Source organism: Pezoporus flaviventris, unplaced genomic scaffold, assembly GCF_033815535.1.
Source record: "Pezoporus flaviventris isolate CSIRO_AGI_PZ_B2104156 unplaced genomic scaffold, CSIRO_AGI_Pfla_v1 ptg000045l, whole genome shotgun sequence".
Lineage (NCBI taxonomy): Eukaryota > Metazoa > Chordata > Aves > Psittaciformes > Psittacidae > Pezoporus > Pezoporus flaviventris.
Window position 1 is genome coordinate 10,024,183 of NW_026892593.1, and position 20,447 is coordinate 10,044,629.

Consider the following 20,447-nt stretch of genomic DNA (forward strand, 5'->3'; position numbering starts at 1 on the left):
AGCCTATAACAGCAAGTCTCTCTTTCAGTTGGGCTTATGCCATATGCATGTGAATGGTTTAATCCTGATAAATGGGTACAAGTGTCTATTCCACAGATACAAGGACGTGAAACTGCTCTGAAAAACAATTCAGCGTTTCTCTGACTTAGAGGCTAGAACAGATCTACTACTTGCAACATGGAGCTTTAGGCTGTGTTTATTACAAAGCCTCTCAAGTCCAGCAAATTAGCTCTCTAATGAACCAGATCTCTTCCTTTTACCTTATTTCTATGTGTCTAAGGTTGTATAATTCATTGTCTCCCATGGAAAAGCCTGAATAACAACCAGATTTTTCTGATTTTCTGCTTGATATTTCAGGAATCACAGTCTTAAAAGTTAAATAACAACATCTGCCTCCATAATCTTCACAACTTCCCAGAGCCATCAAGGATGGCTGCCACATGTCTGAAATTAGAGACAAATGAAACAGTGGGTCCTCTTTACGCTCTGGAGAAAGGCAAATGCCAGCAAAAGCTTGAGAGAAGTGTTACAAAAACGTTTGTTAAACTAAGCATTCCAGTGCTGCTCCAAAGCCAAGATCTTCAAGTCACAATGCAGGGAACCTAGAAACATAAAAGCACGTGTCGGGCACGGACCTAAATCCTTACTGAGAGAAAATGGATTGGATCGTACCAGGGATATTAGTAACAAACCACACTTTGTGTGAAATTCTGGGATAGAACTCTACAAGTCCTTGTCAGCAGCAATAAAGACTCCCCGTGATGCAGCCTTTCAGAGCCAAAAAACCAGTAGCGGTTTCTAATGCTTTCTCATTCCCTTGTCTTTCTTACAATTTTAAAGCTGTGATTCAAGACTTAATATAGTGCATTTTAGAGTAAATATGATAGCCTAAAACATCTCAAAGTCTGGTGTTCAGCATCACTGAGTTTACAGGTATACTGCTACATGGCCTAACTAAAAATCTGATCCATCAAATGGATTATGTCAAACAGGTGATAAAACTCTAAATAAACCCCAAAATTAAACCTTCCCTCTTCAGAGAAAAGCCCAGTGCAGCCAGAAGCAATGTCTCAAACTAAGCCTTCTCCAGATCTTTCTCAGTGGACAACTGATATCACAGCATGTCCAGTGAGAGATTATTCAGCCATAGGCAGCGCACAGTTGGTCTGTTTCCTATTGCACGATTTTTGTAATTCTCTCACCAGACAATGCAACTACAGATTAATTAATAAGAACCATGTGTAGCTCTTCTTTACACCTTACTCATTTCTTACAAAAACAACTGTGTGTTAGTAGAATGCACATCACTTACACAACACATAGTACTTTTAACATTAATTTTTGGAAAATAAATTATTAGGTATTTACAATAATCCTTAAGACCTCCAAGAAACCTTCTCTCTTTTAAAACTTCTTTTATGTGGTTTTACTACATCACCATGACTGTTTCGTCTTTAAACCAAAATATTTATCTATACATTTAAAGCTCTTCCACAGGCCTTTCAGCAATATTTCAGTACACCTCTCCTGAAATAAGTCTGCCTAGATTAAGTACAATCTTCAAGAGGTAGCACTTTTGCTCACCTATTTTCAGTATTCTCCTTTTCTTTTAATACAGTCTACTTGTTTTTAAAAAGTCTTTATTGACCTTAGATTCTTAAATCAAGCAATTCAGAATGTAACACTCAACCGTTCAGTGTAACGTGATTGCTATAATGAAGATGAAGCAAAACGAATTGTAGAAATAATGAAGTGATGGAGAAAAAAGAAAAAAGGGCAGTGACTCACAGGTTCTTCACAGTTTACAGACAACCCACTAATACTGATGGCAACTTGTTACTTCCAAAGAGCTCAAACAGTTCCTTCTAATACAGATTACTTCACTCTCATCTAGAAGAAACATCATTTCATATGCCTCCTATGTGAAAACAGGACCAACTTTCGTGCTGCTGCCCAAACCAGAAGATCATGTCCAGGAAACAGCACCACTACAGAGGGCTACAGGAAGGTGTTATATAGGTTCCTCTGTTCTATAGAGGATCTTTTATTAATGCACCAGTCCAATGTTTATGGTACCCACTGTACCTATGACCATCTGCAGAGAAGCTTTTTGGTCACTGAAAGAATCATAAGATACTTGAGGCTGGGCAAGAAGAAACCAGCTATTACTACAGGCAAGAAATGTATTTTGAGAAAAAATAGTAGGACAGCTTGTTAAAAGTTAACACACCTGCCCCCACCCTAGCTTTGTAAGTCCTTCTCCCACTATACTAATGCTTTTGTATCTTTTCTCATTCACCAGATATAAATGCTATATTCCTCTATTACCATGTTTTCACAATTATTTCAATCTGGGCCAAAGCTAGTGGTGAGTCATACAACTGCCTTTCAACATGACTGCAGTTGCTCTGTGTCGGTTGTTAGGAGCCCATCCATACAAACCCATGGTAATACTTTGGTAGTATCTCTTTAAAAGTAAAGAAACTTCTATATTTTCTGTTAATCCCACTTAGGTTTTCCTTTTACTGTGTTGCTTTGCTGTCCAGAAGACTGAAAGGGGCACAGAATTTGTGAAGTTTATTTGCTGTATGTAGGCAAGGAACTTTGTTGGGTCTTTCTCCCCCTCCTCCCTCATGTATTTAACTAATTCCATCCTCAGAAGTAGCTGCTTTTCATTATTATGCAATCACCTTCAAATTAATTTGATTAAACTGAATTTGATTAAACCTCATGAAAAAGCTAGCCATTCCAGTCACATTTTGCAATCCTTAAAAAAAAACCCCAAACCAACCAACAACAAACCCATAACCAAAATGCCACCACAGAAAGAAACCACAGGACAAATAACAAATAAACCACTGGATAAGTAGTAAATAAAGCAGACCTCATTATGAAGTTTTTCAGGAATATCTGAAAGTAGTTTGTTAGTCAATAGCAAAAATTTCTAACTGAAGTAGGTTCTGCTTATAAATTATCAATATTAAAACTGCCATCCTGCTGCTGCTTATACTAATTCAGAAATTAGTCTCAGCACATTTCTGCAGCTTCTCAAGTGAACATTTTCCAAGAGAATCTTAAGAAACATGACTCAACATGTTACCTAAGTAAAAAATTAAACCCTCTGATAAAAATAAACCCTATATACAGCTATGCATAAAACCCATCAGAAAACAACCCATAACATCCAACTTCTACTTAATATAGATCATTATCACAGCCTGCTGCTCACTTTACAGCTTTGATGAAAAACAATCCAATGTTACATCATAATAGTTTTAGCCTAGCTAGTATCTAGCTAACAGGATTTATTTGTTGTAAGAGGTTAATTTAGTATAACAAGTTCAACTTCAAAAGCCCAGCTTCTAGAACAACTAATCTAACTTCCTCTACAGGAAATATGCCTATTTGAAGGCATCACTGGTATTTTCTGTGGAAAGAACACAAGATAACCACAAAAGTATATCTGCAATGCCTCTGTCATGATCATATGCAATGATTCTTAAGAGAACCATAGCCGGTTTGGCACTGTAATTCAGGAAAGAAAACATTCACTTACCGCAGTGTGACTGGAAAACCTGTGGCTTGACTACCTGATTGCAGATATTGCACACTACAAGATAGAAATCATCATGAGCTGGATAATGGCCAAATAAGTGCATATCTGTGGGAAAGTTAAAAATATATACAAGAATTAGAAATTATGCTTTAAATATACTTTAAGAAAAAATATATTGAAAATACTGTAGGGCCACTACTGTTATATTAATTTATACAAAGCAAGTTTATACACTGCTCCATAGGAGCTTCTTATTATGTTTAAGAGACTTTTTTTTCTCCATTTTCTGGGTTTCAAGGACCTATACTAAAATACTGCAGTCTCATCCCTCAGTCAGAGCACAGGCAGCAACACGTTTGTCTTAACATTCACTGCCAAGAAGTGGAATAAGTATTTCTGTACTGGTCAAATGTTGGAACAGTAAAATAAGATGTCTTTCGAAATCTCTGCCTAAAGTTCCTTTTAGAAAACACGGTGCATGGGTTATGCTCCATGTTAAAATATCCCAAGCTTGACTACAGATTGCTAGAGAAAGTATCCAACTTAAAAGTTAGTTATAGCAACCAGGTCAAGGACCCTACAGCTTAAAATACAGTCAAGAAGCTTAAAATACAGTTCAAAGTCATCCCTGCTTTGAACCAGATGTCATGACATGAAATTTTTGAGTCTGTGTGTGTGTTCACCCTAGTTCAAATGCCCTGCTGTTTGTTTCCCCAACAAAAACTCTGGGAAGAGACAAAGTTAGTTAATGAGGTATTTCTCAGTGACAGCACAAGGACTTTCATGAAATCAAAAGATGGGTACAGTCAGATGATGACAGGCACTTGTCCTTCTCAGCGGAAACACATCATGCAATACATGCATTCTTAAGCCATTACGAACAGAGAGTAAAATGGGCTTAAATTACTACTGAAGGCCTCAGAGCTCTAACATTACAAGTGACATAACTTGTTTCATTTTGCTTTGCTATAGCTTAAGAACAAGCACACATACTCATTTGTCACAGCTCAGCTGCAGTCGCTTTTACGCACTTCAGTATGATCCTGTCACCATGCCCAGTCTTGTTAACAAACGTGTTGCTGCGTTAGTAACCAGGTCCCAGATATCAGCCACAGAGATCATGCTACCCCTCAGAACAGGACAGTGACATCTTGATCTAAAGATCTTGTAAAATGGCATTCCGATGTTATTCAGCAGCATCTTAAATCTATTACAGAACTTGCAAATGCAGCCTCTGACTCGGACTGAAATATCAACCCAATGCCTTTTAAACAGGAGGAAAAATGAGAAGACACTCTGTGAAGACAAACATGCACAATAGCAGCTGTGATAAACACCAATGACTAAATCCTACTTCTCCAATAAGTTGTATTTTTCTTTAAAAGTAGTAATTTCTTTCAAAAAGTGACTTAAGCAGGTACTTATTTCATTAGTTCTTAACCAAAGCAAATATTTTGGCCATAGAAATATTTTGATAAGTAATTCTGCCCTGGCCTGTACTGCTCTGTAAGTAACATCCCTGCTTACAATGGTAGTACTTGGCAAGACGAAGTGCAAAGTGTCTTCAGTCCCTGAAAACCTCAGAGGGCAACAGGGCACCCCTCTCACAGTAATTCAGGCAGCATCACAAGTACCTCCAAGCAGGCTCGCTCAAACATTCTTGGGCACAAACTAGCACCACCAACCTGCATGATACGAAATGAATTGTTCCTTTATCCCCTGAAAGCCAAAAGCCTCTATGCTACTGCTCGTACCAGGCTATGAAAGCCAGCTGAAAGGTTAACCAGTCATGACCCCTTTGCAGTGTGAATCTTGGACTAGCCAAGCCTTTAAATGCATTACAGCCAGATGAATGCAATCAACACATTTAACTTAAATTTAAAAGAAAGGCAGTGGTGAGGTGTAAACTCCTCTGGTAATTTCTTGCTGTAGATAGCATTAGTACTGATGAAGCCAAAACTGCACAGTTAAGATTAAATTAAATCCTCCCTACTGGTAAAACAAACAAACAAAACCCTAAGCAGGCACTATGTTTGACCTGTTTATTTTATTTCTTGTTTTAATGTGGTAAGTCAGTGATCTTAAAAATCACTTTACACTGGCAATTCTTTGCCAAGGATATTTTTGATCAGAACCTACAGATTTCCACTGACAGCACTGTAAACTCCACAGGAATTATTATTTCTTCCAGATATAGTTTGACACAAAGTCTCAGCTCAAAAACATGAATTTAATTACACTTCTGAAGCATTTAAAAAATGGATAGATATCTCAACAACTTCAATTTTTTTTTTGTTGTTTGAATGGTCCAGTGACAATCTATGTATGAAAACATATAGACTTTGCCCTTTACAAACATAAAAGTTACAACTTTTTTCCATTTAAAATTCTTCAAGTACATTTAACCTTCACAGATCTGTATACCAGCCTTTAAAATATGCCCAGCTATGAGGCATATGAAGTCTGGCTGGCTTTGAGTTTTTATGATGTCTGGCTGCAGGGAATAACTTATAGAAAGATGCAAGATATTGTACTGGAGGAATATATCCAAGGACATAGATGGAATAAGAAATCAGGTTAGCTCAAAGGTTCACAAAATCATGTATGTCTTCACTAGGCACTGTGAAGAGACAGAGCATGAAGGAAAAGTCCTGGTACCGACAACCTCAATGCAAGCCCTGGCAAACAGCACTGCACATAACTGGTAAACAGCACCAGTCCAATTTTTAAAGTACTGAGGGAGCAGAAGTTTATATGCACAGACACATAGAAGAATGCACCAAAATGCTGCTGTGAGAAACACAGCATCAAAACAATGCACAGATGCAGAGTGAGTGACATCCTGAAACAGTGCTTTGGAAGTTTTTCATTTTGCAGATGCTTAGGTACAGCAAAGTGGAGGTGCAAGTGGCTACCATAAAGTGAACCTTATTACATGAATTGAAGTTATTAGCTACCTGTCAAAAGTCCACTTAAATTAATCCAAAAATCTCGAGGACATGAGACCACAGGTTTCAAATCAGAAATAAGAATCACAGTACACACAAATTGCTATTATTGAATCAGAATAGATAAAAAATTTCAACTAAACACTATCTTTCAGATGGGATTCCTTAAGAACCTCACTATTTGGAAAAGAGGAAAGTTCATCAAGAACAAGCAGGTTCAACTAATGCTATCAGTTCATCAACATTAACAAGGTGACGCAAATCAGTTTCACTATTAAACTCATAATTTTTAAGCACACACAATATATATATATAAATTACTTTTTAATTAAAGCTAGATGAAGCATTAATATTATCCCACCAGAAATTCCAACTGGGGACACACTTTATTAGGCACAAGGATATTACAAATGCAATCCAGATCAGAGAACTTACAATGAAGAAAGCAAGGAAAATTCAAAACAAAAAAGAAAGCAGAAAATAGAAACAACTATGTATCTTTATGTTTTCTTATTTCTTCTTAATAAGAATAGTTCAATGCTACCACATCCTACTCAAAGCCACCAGGACTGAAAGGGTATCGCGGACACTGGTATCTTTCTTAGATCAGATTACAGCCATTTGATACTCAACACCTTGTATATGTAGCAAAAAAGACAACAGCCTCTCCAAACAAAAATTTATCTTCTAAAGGGAACAATCACAGCTCCCTGCCTGCTCAGTCAGATGCAATGGTGATAAGGTTTTCAGGAAAGGTTAATTTTGGAGAAGAAAATGTCTCTCTCCAAAGTTAGCTCAGGAAAGACTGCTTCATGGAAACAGGCATGACCACTGAAGAAGACAGCAGGTAATCACTGAATGACTGACTATCATCTAGTACTGACATAATTATCAAAGTACAAAAAGTAATTGTTATACTAAATTAACCTATTACAAAGTACACAGGGAGGGACAGAAGAGCAACTGCAAAGAGTATTTGTTTTCTACCAAAACTTCTGTCTCCCCTTAAAGGGAAACAAGTGCCCAAGGTCTGCATGACTCACCCCAGACCAGCAGGGTGATCTCTACCAGAGCCTGTGACACGCTTGTTCCCCGTGTACAAATACAGATAGCTACAAGTCTGAGATAGAGTGATGTGTCTAGCCCTTCTGGTAAGTAAAAGTTCTCCATGGCCCCCATCACAGTTACCTCATTTTACTGCGAGATGCCTTCAGCAGATGCGAAACAGACTCTTGAAGGCAGGAAAGAACAGAACTTATTTCCCAGTCGACACATGCTTTGCAGGAGTTTTCTCTGCACATACCCCACTCCCTGGCAATACTGAATTGTCGTCCCTTCAAAATGGAATTTCTTGGACAGTGTGCCTGTTGATACTGTACACTGACAAAAGCCTTGCTTGAAAATGAGCTATCTGACTAACAGGATGCAAAAGTGCCCCATGTCATGTGAAAAATACGCAAGACAGGTGGAAATCAGAGACAGCGAATGCTGACTGTAGGAAATAAGACTTTCCTAGATTAAAATCTTAAACCAAATATTTCTTTGTGCATATACTTTGCTATGGTGCTTGGAAAATAAACACAACTTCTGCTTATAGTTTTTGTATTACAAGCATTTGCAAATACAAAGAAAATGTTGCTTCTGCAAACTGTGACACAAACACAAAAATGCAGGTGTCAGACATGACTTTTTATCTTCTCCAAAACCACACAAAAAGGAATTATTTTTAGTAACAAAGATGACTTATATGAAGTTCCTTCTCTATTATTATACAGTTCATAATCATTTACATCCAACTACATAATAAGACATAAGCTAGAAATAATCTAAAACATTCTTCCCCTTCAGAATTAAGGTTGTCAAACAGCAAGACCTCACAATATTGTGTGGGAAACTGAATTTTTAATGATGATCTTTTGCTGTAAGTTGTACACACTTTAAACACTCTCTTATATATCTGTTGCTTCACTAAATACACATATAAAGTCTGCTTTGAATAGTATTAGTGATGCTTATGTGTAAAGAGAGAAAAGGGGAGGAAGGAAGGGAAAGAGAAAGACTGTTCAAGACACACTAGTTTAAAATTAACAAAGAAAAGCTAAAAAAAGAAATGGCAAAAATGGCTATGGATAAAACCAAATCCATATGGTTTCTCCAGCTCCTGGAGACGCAGATTTTTAAACTCTGTGTCTAGAAATGTACTTAATATTATTTCCCTCTTGTTCCACAGAAGTGACAAATCCATCCATCATTCAAAAATGGAGGAATGCACAAAAAATATTCAGTGCGTTAGACTACTATTACATTTGAGATTACTTAAAAACTAAGTAATTTGAATGGTGAATGGAAACTTGAAATTGAAACAATAAGAAGACATCTTCAGGGTATTACTCAGACAGCAGTTAAATATGCCTGCAAAGACAGGATAGTCTTATCTTAGAAATAAATGTCACACTCTTTCCACTTAACATCAGCTTTATTCTCCCCCAAGTATGGTTTTCCTTTAGCTTTCTTCTTTTACATAAAACCCAGTAAGTTGCTTCAGCAATTAGCTAGCCAGTATAAATTGCATTTTACCCCTGAAAATGCCAGTCACAGTTGCAATTAATCACAGAATAATTTAAGCTGAAAGAGATCATTAGATGTCATTTACTCTAAGCCCCTGCTCAAATCATATCTCACTTCAGGGTCAAAACCACAAAGTAATGCTCAAGCTCATTTGTTTTCTGATGGAACAATGCAGGTCATGGCTTAAGTAACCATGATGCTAAGGAAAAAGTAAAATTAAAATATTAAGGACAGGACTAACATAGAGCCAAATGCAATTGTCCAGAGCCAAATGCAATTGTCATAAGTCCCGACTTAAGTGCTTCGGGTGCTAATGCAAGGAACTGAAGATTCTTCAAGCTAAGAAAAAAGTGATTAAAGATAAGAAAACAGGAATACTGAACTTTTCAACAACAATAAATTAAACACAACAGTGATGAAGAAAAAAAATGCAGGGGAAAAAACAGCAAATAGACTTCACAAGAGTCAATGTGGTAAAGAGTCATGGGCATGACACCTTTAAACCAGAGCAGTAACTTCAAATGGTATGCTGCTTCCCAGGTTAGAGCAATCATGAGGATTTGCAGTCATGCTGGCAACCCTAAAGAACGTTGGGAATTTTTTATTAATTATAGTTTATCCTGGAAATATCACCTCCAGTGACCTGGAAAGATTTTGTACTACACTGCCTTATCTGGGCATTTGGAAACTGTATTGAAGATGGAAGCGGTGCCTTCCATTCCCAAAGACCCTTAACAAAAGCAAAACCAGAGGGTTCATAATTGGGAATTAGCTAACTAAACAAATACTGGGAATTAACAGTATCTGCATAACTTTTGTGACAACAATCCATTTTGAAGGGATTATAAAGTAAGCTACACATGACCGATGTTACAATTTTGCCTAAGATACCATATGCATATATATGTAAAAGAAAAAAGGAAAAAAGAAAGAAACATGGGGAAACGTGACAAAATTTATCTCCCACAGCTCTGAAGACTTTAATGATATTTATGTAGGTTATTTGCCATCCCATTTTAGAAGAATTCGGCAACACAGGAACAGAAGCGTCAAGGCTACTAACTTACCACAAGAATACTGGAAGAGAAAACCCGAAATTCACAAGTGCAGGAAGTATGTTGCATACCTACAACACCAAGAAATCTCAGCTTTTCACATCTTAAGATATCTAGAGGATAAGACAGTAGCTAATATAGGTTTTTCCTCCTTGAAAAACCTACTTCTTAAAACATGCTTATATAGAGGCACATGGCCCCTTACCTCCTGGAGTAGGCAGAAGATAGCTCATCTGCTTCTGGAGTCTTCACTTCACTCTCTGTACACGACTCAGATTAAGTACAGCCTCCAACACTGAATAATTAAAGTGCTCAGCCACTCATGTGTTTGCAAAGGCATTTAATTTCTTCGGTAACAATCTTCACTGTACAACACTCAAACACTGTTTTGCAATTTTCTGCACCCCCATCACAATTTAAACTAACCAAAGTTAGGCACTGGTATGGTCCTTCTTGACTTCAAGCTTCATATTCCTGCCCCTCTCTTGTGCTTGTACCATGAATTAACTGATTACACAAGGAGTCAAATTGAAGACAACTCTGACCCAAGAGCAAAGTAGACAAGAGGAAGGACAAAACAAAACAGGAAAAGGTTTTTTGACAGTTTAATTCCGTGAGCTGCCCCACTGTAGGAACTTGATGAACACTACCACTAACATAACAGAGAAGGAAATGCAGAGCCCAGAACTGGAGAGCAGGAGGACAATCAAGACCAAGACCAATGCTCTAAAAAGCACTGTAAAAATAACGCTACTTGTCTCTCAGTTAAAGACAGCAGAAAGCAATAAAAAGTAATGAATTTAGTAATTTGCACCGTATAAAAACATCTAGAAGCATATACTGTCATTTTACATAATTCTTTATGTTTCTAACAGTTCAGACTACCGAACTAATCCTTAAAACAAGAGTTCCACTTCCCCATGTAACTTTCTGATTATTTTGTGCAATGTGACCAGACAGGTTAACTTTCACCTTTACAGTTCCTGAACACACTTGCTTGCCTGCCTGTCCTTCAGTAAAAAACCCTCCTCATTCTGATTCAAGGAAGCACACTAAGAAATCAGTGCACATTAAGAGAAGGTCATATACCACTGAGGTCTGTTTGGATTATTATGAGAATTTTTGTTAACACTTTCTTTTTACTTTTTTATAATCAGAGTCTAAACTACAGAGCAAATACAACCATTAAAGCTTCTAGAATATATTAATAAACTATATTAAAGTTTAGTGAACATTTGCATTTGGCTGCTGCAGCCCAGGGCTGGAGTGACAGGGGATGGCCCTGGAAAGCAAAGACAATTCACTGCCTTGGCCATGCTATGCACTGGCCCTTCTCTTGCAAGTCAGCATAGAAGAAACTGGAAAGTGGAACAAGGCTGAAAGGTGAAGTAAAATCCAGTTTAGCTGGGTGACAGGTAATGAAGCCCATGCTTGTAATTGAAATGGACATCACTCACTCAATATTTAGTTTTAACTAGGTAAGGGCATGAACCTGTATTTTGAGTTGCCTCCTATTTTATATATAACAATATATTCCAGGAATTAGAGCAACTGCTTACAAAATCCATTATTATAAAATCATACAGAGTCAACACCTGGAAAAAAATCCTTTTATGTGGTAAAATAGATACCAGTTAAGCATATTAAGGTCCAAAAACAGAAACAAAAGGAAGAAAACCCAAAGCTTCCACACATCAGTTAAATAACTTGCCTCAGAAATCAAGGTGAGCAAAATACAATGAAGAAATCGGCTTTCAGGTGTTTCAAAGCAAGCTAGAATAGTCATCTTGATGTAGACAGTATCTTCAATTAACTAACAGGCAAAGGGTCAGATCCGGCTTTGGGGCTTTAAGGAGATGTGCGCCTGAAAATGTATCTTTTTCCTCACCAGCTACAGTCAGTCTGTTAAAAGTATCACCTCTAGGTACAGATTTCACCATGCCTATGTCTGGAAATCTTTGGGACAGCAACAGTACTATTAAGTGAGAGCAAAAATTAAATTACTGAGGGCAAGGAAACACTAAAAGATATACTATTTAAAAAGATCTAGATTATGCACTCACTATCCAGAAGCAGTGGTGGCACCCAATTTGTAGAACATAGAGCATAACTGTCCTCAGGCTCCTGAGTAAGGAGAGCATCGCAAAGAAGTCCTGATCTGGAGACTTTCCTACCCTGCAAAACCAGTGGATTAGATACTCTTAGATGCTGGAAAGTGAGCATTGCTGCACACAGGTGTGCATAACAAAGAATAGAGGACATGCACCACAATTATCAGTCTCTGCATTAGATTCCTGATTCTCAACTTCTCACAGACAGGCAGTAAGGGGAGGAATGGCTGGAAAGCATCTTCATTTCCCTCATAATTCAAAGTGAATGTTATGCACCTTGGCTACAGAGTCTCCATGAACCACTATATAGCAACAGAACAATTCTTTCTTCCTTGAATGTGCATCAAGAGGTCTTGCTGCAAATGAGACTTGTCAGCACAAGTAGTATCCTTCATGGATGACGGGACTGAATTTCAGCTCAGATTGATGTATGGTTCTCCTGAATTAGATGTTTGACCTTTATCAACAGTTACAAGTGTTGCACTGCATACATACTTTCCCAGAGACTTCTACAGCAGGTGGACTCTTACCACCTTCCCTTTTGGGAGAGCACACCTTGACACAGGAAGAGACGTCAGGTCTACTAGGTAACTACAAAGTCAGCTTTAGATTTTCTGCCATAAGACAGTTAAGCTTTCTGATACCTAGCCAAATAAACTGAAGAAGCAAGGAAACAATATGAACATATTGGTCCTGCAGAAGCACCAAGGTGAAAATCTGGAGATATCAAATATAGTGGTTATAATATATGGGGTTCAAATACATGGGGTCTTCTTAAATTTTTCCTCAGCATTTCATCTATTTCTAAGCTACTATATAGATATTATATATTTCTAAGTACTCAGGCTATATAGAGGGTACCTGGGACCCCTTCTCAACTTCCACCTTTGGCATTACAACAGCTGATGATCACTACAGGGCAATAGCTTGGTATTGCTGTTCTTCATCAGTGGAGCCTGATTATTTCTGGGTTTCAGAAAAGCATACTGGACTTCTGCAAGTAATTAGAGTCCTGGATATTAGTCTGTCTAGAGCCAAAGGTGAAACACACATTACCAGTAACAATTAGGGAATCTTTTGCCGCAAAGATGGGCTATTCAAATACCACAAGTCTAACTTTCTGATAGTCTGCACCAAGAGTTTGGCTAAGAATGCCAATGGGGAATGAGACTTTAATCTGTGATAAAGACCACCTTTGTTATACCTCTACAGCTGTACCGGCATCCACCCAAACGTAGGTGATTTCCAAGACTGGCACCAACCTAGCCAATAAGGCAAATGGCGTTCAACAGAGTGGAAACAAGGCTTTTCAGGTCCTTCAATGCAAAACCTGCAGAATTTGAAGGAGGCAGCTTTGCCTGACAGATGGGAAAACATAACTACTTTATGGTAACAGAGAACAACTATTCTTTCAGGAAGTTGTCTATATACAAGGTACTGTGGTTTATTACAGAGCCTGTATTATCACAGGTTATAGACTGGTACCAGCAAGACCTGGATCTGCCTAAGCCTTGCTCGCTTGGAGGAACACTACCACCACTTGCACTCTGCTCAGGAGTCTGCTGCTTCTCTTCACACATTCAGGTTGTTTCAAAGCTTCTGTGTCTTTTTTGTTATGAGGCTGATTTCTTTCTTTCTGAGCTTCTTGATCAGCACTTGGGTTGATCCCATTTAGTGCTAAACTTACATGAGCAGCAAAGCATAGTTCCGAGGATGGTGATCAGACCACATCAGTTAAAAGATAAAAGTTTGAGAATGTTTAGCTTCAGCTTAGTAGTAACATGAGATATTCACCAAGTACAATCTTGCTGTCATGCCATGAAACTAGGGGAGAACTGCAACTGCTACTAAGCCCTCCCTGACTTTATATACAGAAGACTATAGCTTTTCAAGCCTTCTGGAACAACCTGACACTTAAAAAATACTTGATCTCACAGATGAGAGTAGCATGCACTACTCTAACAGGACCAGCAGCAACATCTAATCCAAGAACCTGATCTACATACATAAGGTATTTCCTCCTTGCAGGACAGTGATTCAGACTTTTTAAAAGAAATAAGAATGCAAGAATTTTTATTCTGGAGAAAATGCAGCTCTTTTTCTACTCAAATGTTGCAAATATCTTTTAATGTTCAAATTCAGTCAACAATTGCTAGCAGACTACTTCCAAGAATAAAATCAACTCTTGTTAGAATAGCTGAGGAACAGCCAGAGTGACCAGCCAAATTTATTTACTTCTTAGTACACCATAAATGTTGCTTCTAATTGTGGCTGAAGAGGTGAGAAAGTAGCATAAATTACCGTTAGTTTGTCTCCTCTCTCACAGCACAATAATCCTAAAGGTTCACCATAATCAGTAAGTATTTACTATTGACATACTGATGTGCTATTACTTGATTTCAAACCAGCAGGGTTTCTATGTGGACTTAGTGCAAAGATTTGAAGCTTTCTATTGAGCAAGTAAAAATAAATACCTGAAATCAAAACAAATTAATAACCCATCCATACACTATACAACAGTGTATCTGTACTACAGATCGTATTTACAGTGGGTCAGGGTGCTTTCCCCTTATTTTTCCCCTCTCTGCTAAAACCACAGCTTCAATGATTTTATATTAAGTGATCTGAAAAATAAAATTTGAAAGGAAAAAAACCTTCTCTTATCTTTATTGACTTTCTCCCCCCAAGGAAATGTTGAATTTTATTAGGAACTACTGAATGTGGAGAAATAAATTAATTTATAATATTTTATTTTAGTAATTCCATCACCTGGAGTGTTAGTAATGAAATACTACAAAGGTTGCAGGTTTCCTTCTTTCAGTTCCTTGTCAATGCACACCAACAAAAAGATGTTATCTGTGTAGTAAAACAGTCCTCAGGAGAAAAATCCCACGGCTGAAAAAACCCTTCACTCCTATTTCTTCAGTGCAGACTGCCATGAAACAGACTTTAATCCTCCAACTGGTGCTTTCTTCACAAACACTCAGCAAGACACAACTGGCACTCACACGCTAGCCTGTGAAGCTGTATTATCTTCTGCAGAAGAGCAACTCTGGTTTAAGGCAATACAACTGGCCTGAAGGAGAGTGCTGGCTTAATTCCTGGCTCCCAAACAACATTCTTGCATGACCCTGATTAGATTTTTCTGTGCCTCAGTATCCCATCTCTAAAATCAGGATAATATGCTCTTTGTCTGCCCTGCCTGTTTAGATTGCAGCCTTTCAGTATTCTCTTACTATTTGTCCATACACTGCAGCCACAATGGGGCCCTTCATTTTGGCTGGGACCTCACTATGACTATAGAACAAGTAATGAATAAGATAACTTCCAGCATGTTTCAGAAGCTGTCTGTGACATTTGGGATGCTATTTACTAGAGAAGTCTTAATACTGTTTAAAGGAGCATTTTCATATCCAAGGGGCATATATAATTGTATCATACCTTCTTGTTTCCAAATAAAACTTTTGTTACGCTTTCTTTACAGAAATCCTGCCTTATTAAGTAAGAATAGTTATTAAGGGTTTAAAAAAGTCCTATAAAAAATAAATTTTCACAGGTTTCTAGCCCAGCTCTTAATTAGAAGATTCTGATTGTTACTATATCAAAAGTTTAGTAATAAAAAAATAGCATCGGCAGTAAAATATGTCAGACAAAGACTAATGAATATATTCTTCTATTTTTTTTTTAGCAGGGAAAATGAGAAGTAAATGAGCAAAAAACATTGAGAAAAATAAAAATCCCTTATGTCACTTACGTTATCTTACCAAATGCAAAGTGTGTCACTGCTTGCCCATATACTGGAAGAGTGGATCCACATGCTGCTCTTCTTTTCTCAGGTGTTGATATGGGTGCCTTTGTTGCTGTCAAAGCACCCATTACTGCTGAGGGAAGCCAGTATCTCTTTACACTCAACTTGGCCATCAGATAACACACAGAAAACTCAAATCTAGCTCTTCCTCTCCCAAGTGTTCTGTGCTGTTTTACAATCAAGTTACTATTTCTTTATGACAATTTAGGAAAAACCCTGTTGTTTCAGTAGACCTAGGAAAAAAACTGTTATGTCCAGTAAAAGTGAAAATGTGGTATATATCATCTTTCACTACCAGGTTGCTACTTGAAAACAAGTCACTAATGATTAGTACTGTCTATTAAACATGTGGTGATTGCTGTATACCTAAATTTGTCAAGTTTGTCAAGAGACATAATTACAGCTAGATCCAGGACTTCACTGCTACAGGGTAACAGAAATGGAGCTAATCTACAGCAAATTGCTTCATAAGATACTATGATGGAATTTGCTATTTACCTGCTCTATACCCAATTTGAGTTCCTCGGTCTGTCAGCTCTTCAAAAACATAGCTAAAAAAACCCTCAAACATAACTAAATACCTAAATACTTTGCATCTCAAAGCAATCAGAAGCACCCTCTGAAACTAATTAGTCATGACATTTACAACACATATGCATTTTACAAGTGAAACAATCTGAAGCATTCAAAAGCTGAACAAATTAAAGAGGCACTTTCTACACAGCAACGTGTATCAATTTCTATTTTTTTCTCCAGTAATTGCCTGGCTTTTTCCAATCCCCAAGTCCATTGCTAAAGGTACTTTTGTTTTGTTGCTTCACTTCTCCCTTCGATAAAAGTCAAGAACAAGAACATATTTTAATTTAAGAACCCTCTTCTCACACAAGATGGAAAGTGCTGTTCGTTCTTAATCAAGAGCTGGGTATTAAATGAAAAGGTATTGTCTAAAAGGACACAAATAATTCTTATGCCAGTTCTCTCTGTGCTTTTTCTGTATTGCCTCCTACACCTATAACAGCACTTCTCTTCAGGAATATTGCCTTTCACGTTAACTTGTCTCTCCTACAAGTTACTTTCAGAGAGACTTTCAATAAGATTATCTTTTTACCTCCACACAATTCCAAATGAAATGGATTTCATTCTCTTTCTTGTTGGTGTGCAGATTGAGGTACTGCCTTAAGTGCTCAACTGCACTTTGTTTTTTTCAGTTGGAGGACTTAATGCCAAAGAAAAATACATGAGAAAAAATTGATTAGTGGATAATAGGATATGGAAATATGAATGAGAAACTTTTTAACCAAAGTCCAGACATGCAAAATCTCTACCCTTGGGCCACTGAGACAAAACAGTTAAAACAGGCGTTAATATTTCCTGCAGATTGAAGAGCAGTCTTTAGTTCCAATATCATACAGCTCCAGAAAATAGCTCTCTTGCTTTACGAATTCTGCTCCCAAGGGAATAATTATCCTTGCAAGTACAATCACTCAAATACTTTTACTGTCTGAAAAAGCATGCATACATCATTAGCTCTTACACTGAGATTTATACAGTACACTTACAGGCACACCGCAAACATTTTCCAGAATAGGAATATGCGCCTACTGGATAAACACATAAAGTATAGACAAACTAACCTGGCAATGCAGCACTCTGTAGTGGTATAGTAGTCTTTTCCCTGTTCCAGGAGATAAAAGCATAGTTTATCCAGACTAACCAAGTCCATACCAAGAGCCTACTGTACACCTCAGGGAGTGTTCTTATCTCCAAGAGGCACTACCCTTAGAGAAGAACAAGGTCACAAAGGGCTCTGGTGGTCAGTACAAGACTGTATGCCACTAATGTGTCCATCAAATCTTCAATGTGAACATCCTAAAGCACACGTGCATGCCACATTCAAGATATTCTCTGTTCCCTGCTTCTTCCATGGGTGCTACTAACAAAGTTATGGTTAGCCACAGGTACTGGATCAACCACAGTTTAAAGCCTCAAAATAAAGCTCTGCAGTTAAAGTAATCACCCTATAAAGGAGCCAACTCTGCTACTAAGACATGCTCATGAGTTTCGCTGCCATTAGATGAGAGAAAAATGAACATTTTGTTACTGTTGCTACATCACGCAAAAGAGGCTTCAAGAAACTTGAGGAGCTTTAACCAGCTAAAGAATGAGCAAAAGAAACTGTGTTTCCCCTCTGAAATGGTATTTCAGGGTTCTGAAAGTTCTGAAGACTTGCAAAAAAATTAGAGTGAATCTAAAGAAACCTGTCCATCTAGTACAAGATGAATGAACAGCAGAAGAATGAAATCAAAAAGCAGTGAAGATACATGTTACTTGTATCTGTCAGGAAAAAAGAAGTTCTACACTTGTTATGCTGCACAGTACCATTCATAATATAAATCATCAGTTTAATATTGTCACTCAAAGGCATGCACACTAATATAATAAAAGCTATTAATGGGGCTCTTTCCATTTAATGAAAGAAAGCAGCAGTTTATTAGTTCAATCATGTTATTGTTCTGTTTCAATTTCTGCCACAATGAACACTGCACAAGTCAGATTCTGGACCTGCACATACGTAATTCTCACTAACAAACAAAAAATTATGCAAGAATTTCATTTCCATATTCTCAAATAGACTTGAAAAAGTTTCAGTTGTCTTTGGAGCTGTTTTTTAAGTTTCCTGGACAGGAGAAAAAGGTGGCTTTTGAGGAGAGAACTACTCAAAATACAGGAAGATGACTGTTATTCCTAATTTTTATCTTAAGTTCATTACTTTACAATGATCTTTCCAGCTCACTCTTCTTTACAACATTACCTCACTTGCTACTACTTGGCAAAAGCAATGACTTACAATGATTAGTACTTCAGGTGGTTAGTCAAATACCACAAGATAACATTTCTGGAGCTTGAGTATTTCTTTTTAAAGGAAGAGCTCTGCGTGTAATCAAGAATCAGCAGGGAGGTTCAAATATTGAGATGTGCTACACTGATCAAATAGGTAAGAATGTTTTAGAGCCATTTGACCATGGAGGTAGCAAGCCTGCTTCTCGATGCAGCCCCTTCAGTCCAATTTCCTTGCACTGGGTACTCTGCAGTTTCACTGCTGTTGACACCTGAGATCAGGGTCTGAAGGGCTCAGTCATTTTTATTGGGGAACTAAGAACACATCAGAAACACACACAAAGAAAAGTGCAGCGAGATGAACGCAAGCTACCAAAAATGGGTCTGCTTTGTGACAGTCTCAGGTTCTTGGCATGAACGTGCAAAAAGGTCAGCAACATTTGCCATTTACTGACAAGACCTGGTCCCAGAAGTGATGCTTTCACCAGCACCCAGCTTAATCTCATCCACCTAACAGCTCACAGACATGAGCAGACCACTTAACACTTTTTATGCTGCAGCCTGATGCCTGTCAACTTTGCTTAGCAGGAATCTCCCCTCCAGCATTATACTATTCTGAGGATTTGGGTGTAGCAAAGCAGTTATTAGGTTATTTCACCCAGTATTACAATGTTGTGCTAGCTCTGCAACAGTTAAAGACAAAAATCAACAAAACAGTTCTTTTTAAGAATCTGCAGTCTTTTCAGCTTTTCTTCAAGTCTGCTGTGCCTCCTAGGACTCCGTGATTTACCTAATTGTAGTGTCATTGGAACAAGAGATTTCCTAGATAGAGTCCAAGGCACAGCTTTTCAGAGACACTCAGTTTTCTGGCACGTACCTGGCTTCTGCAGTGATAGTGCCTTGAAAAGAGAAAAACGAGATAGAGAAGCAAAAATACACTGCCTTGTCTTTGCATTTAAGGTACACATCAGCATCATAAAGCAATAAAAAAAATCATTAAGATTCATAGACAGAGACCACTTAAGAGAATTTTTCAGCAGCCCCATTAAACAAAAATATCCTCCACACCATTACAAAGAACAAACCTTCCTTCCATTTACTGTAACAGCATGGGGCCTTGGAGAGCTGTTACTAATTACCCCACAATCCAACAGACAGGACAGTGGACAAAGGAAGAGTCAAACCCTGCATTCCTTCGTCGCCTACTGGGAAAACTTTTAGCCAAATTTCTTGAATTCTTAATGACTTTCCCTGTACATCAGGAGCAGTTACGTGTGTTGTAACTCCTAATTAAACACTTCAAAATTTACTAGTGAAAAGTATCACACAAGAAAAGACGTATAGCCATTATAACGCGTTATCTTCATATATGTTAACTCTTCATCTGCAAGTTTATGTGACGATTACAACAGCATAAGTGGCACTAATTCCTAACGTAACATTTCAATTGAAAAAAACCCCACTGGTATTACTGCTTTTCCAAAAGACTGAGTTAAACAAAATTGAGATGCTGAAAAAAACAAACCCAAGCCAGAAAATAGCCTAAAATACAGTACAGCATCC

At 37.7% G+C, this 20,447-nt stretch overlaps 1 protein-coding gene across 2 annotated transcripts in view; it reads right to left on the reverse strand.

Annotated features, from left to right (window-relative positions):
• ATXN7L1 (ataxin 7 like 1) overlaps nucleotides 1-20,447 on the reverse strand; it is a 113,511-nt gene that overhangs the window by 70,910 nt on the left and 22,154 nt on the right. Inside the window, exon 3 of one of the 2 annotated variants that reach the window (XM_061467404.1) lies at nucleotides 3,557-3,661. The exons of the other annotated variant lie outside the window; for it this stretch is intronic. Within the exon in view, the coding sequence (XP_061323388.1) occupies nucleotides 3,557-3,661 (105 nt within the window). The remainder of the gene's footprint in view (nucleotides 1-3,556; nucleotides 3,662-20,447) is intronic. 2 annotated transcript variants of the gene reach the window in all.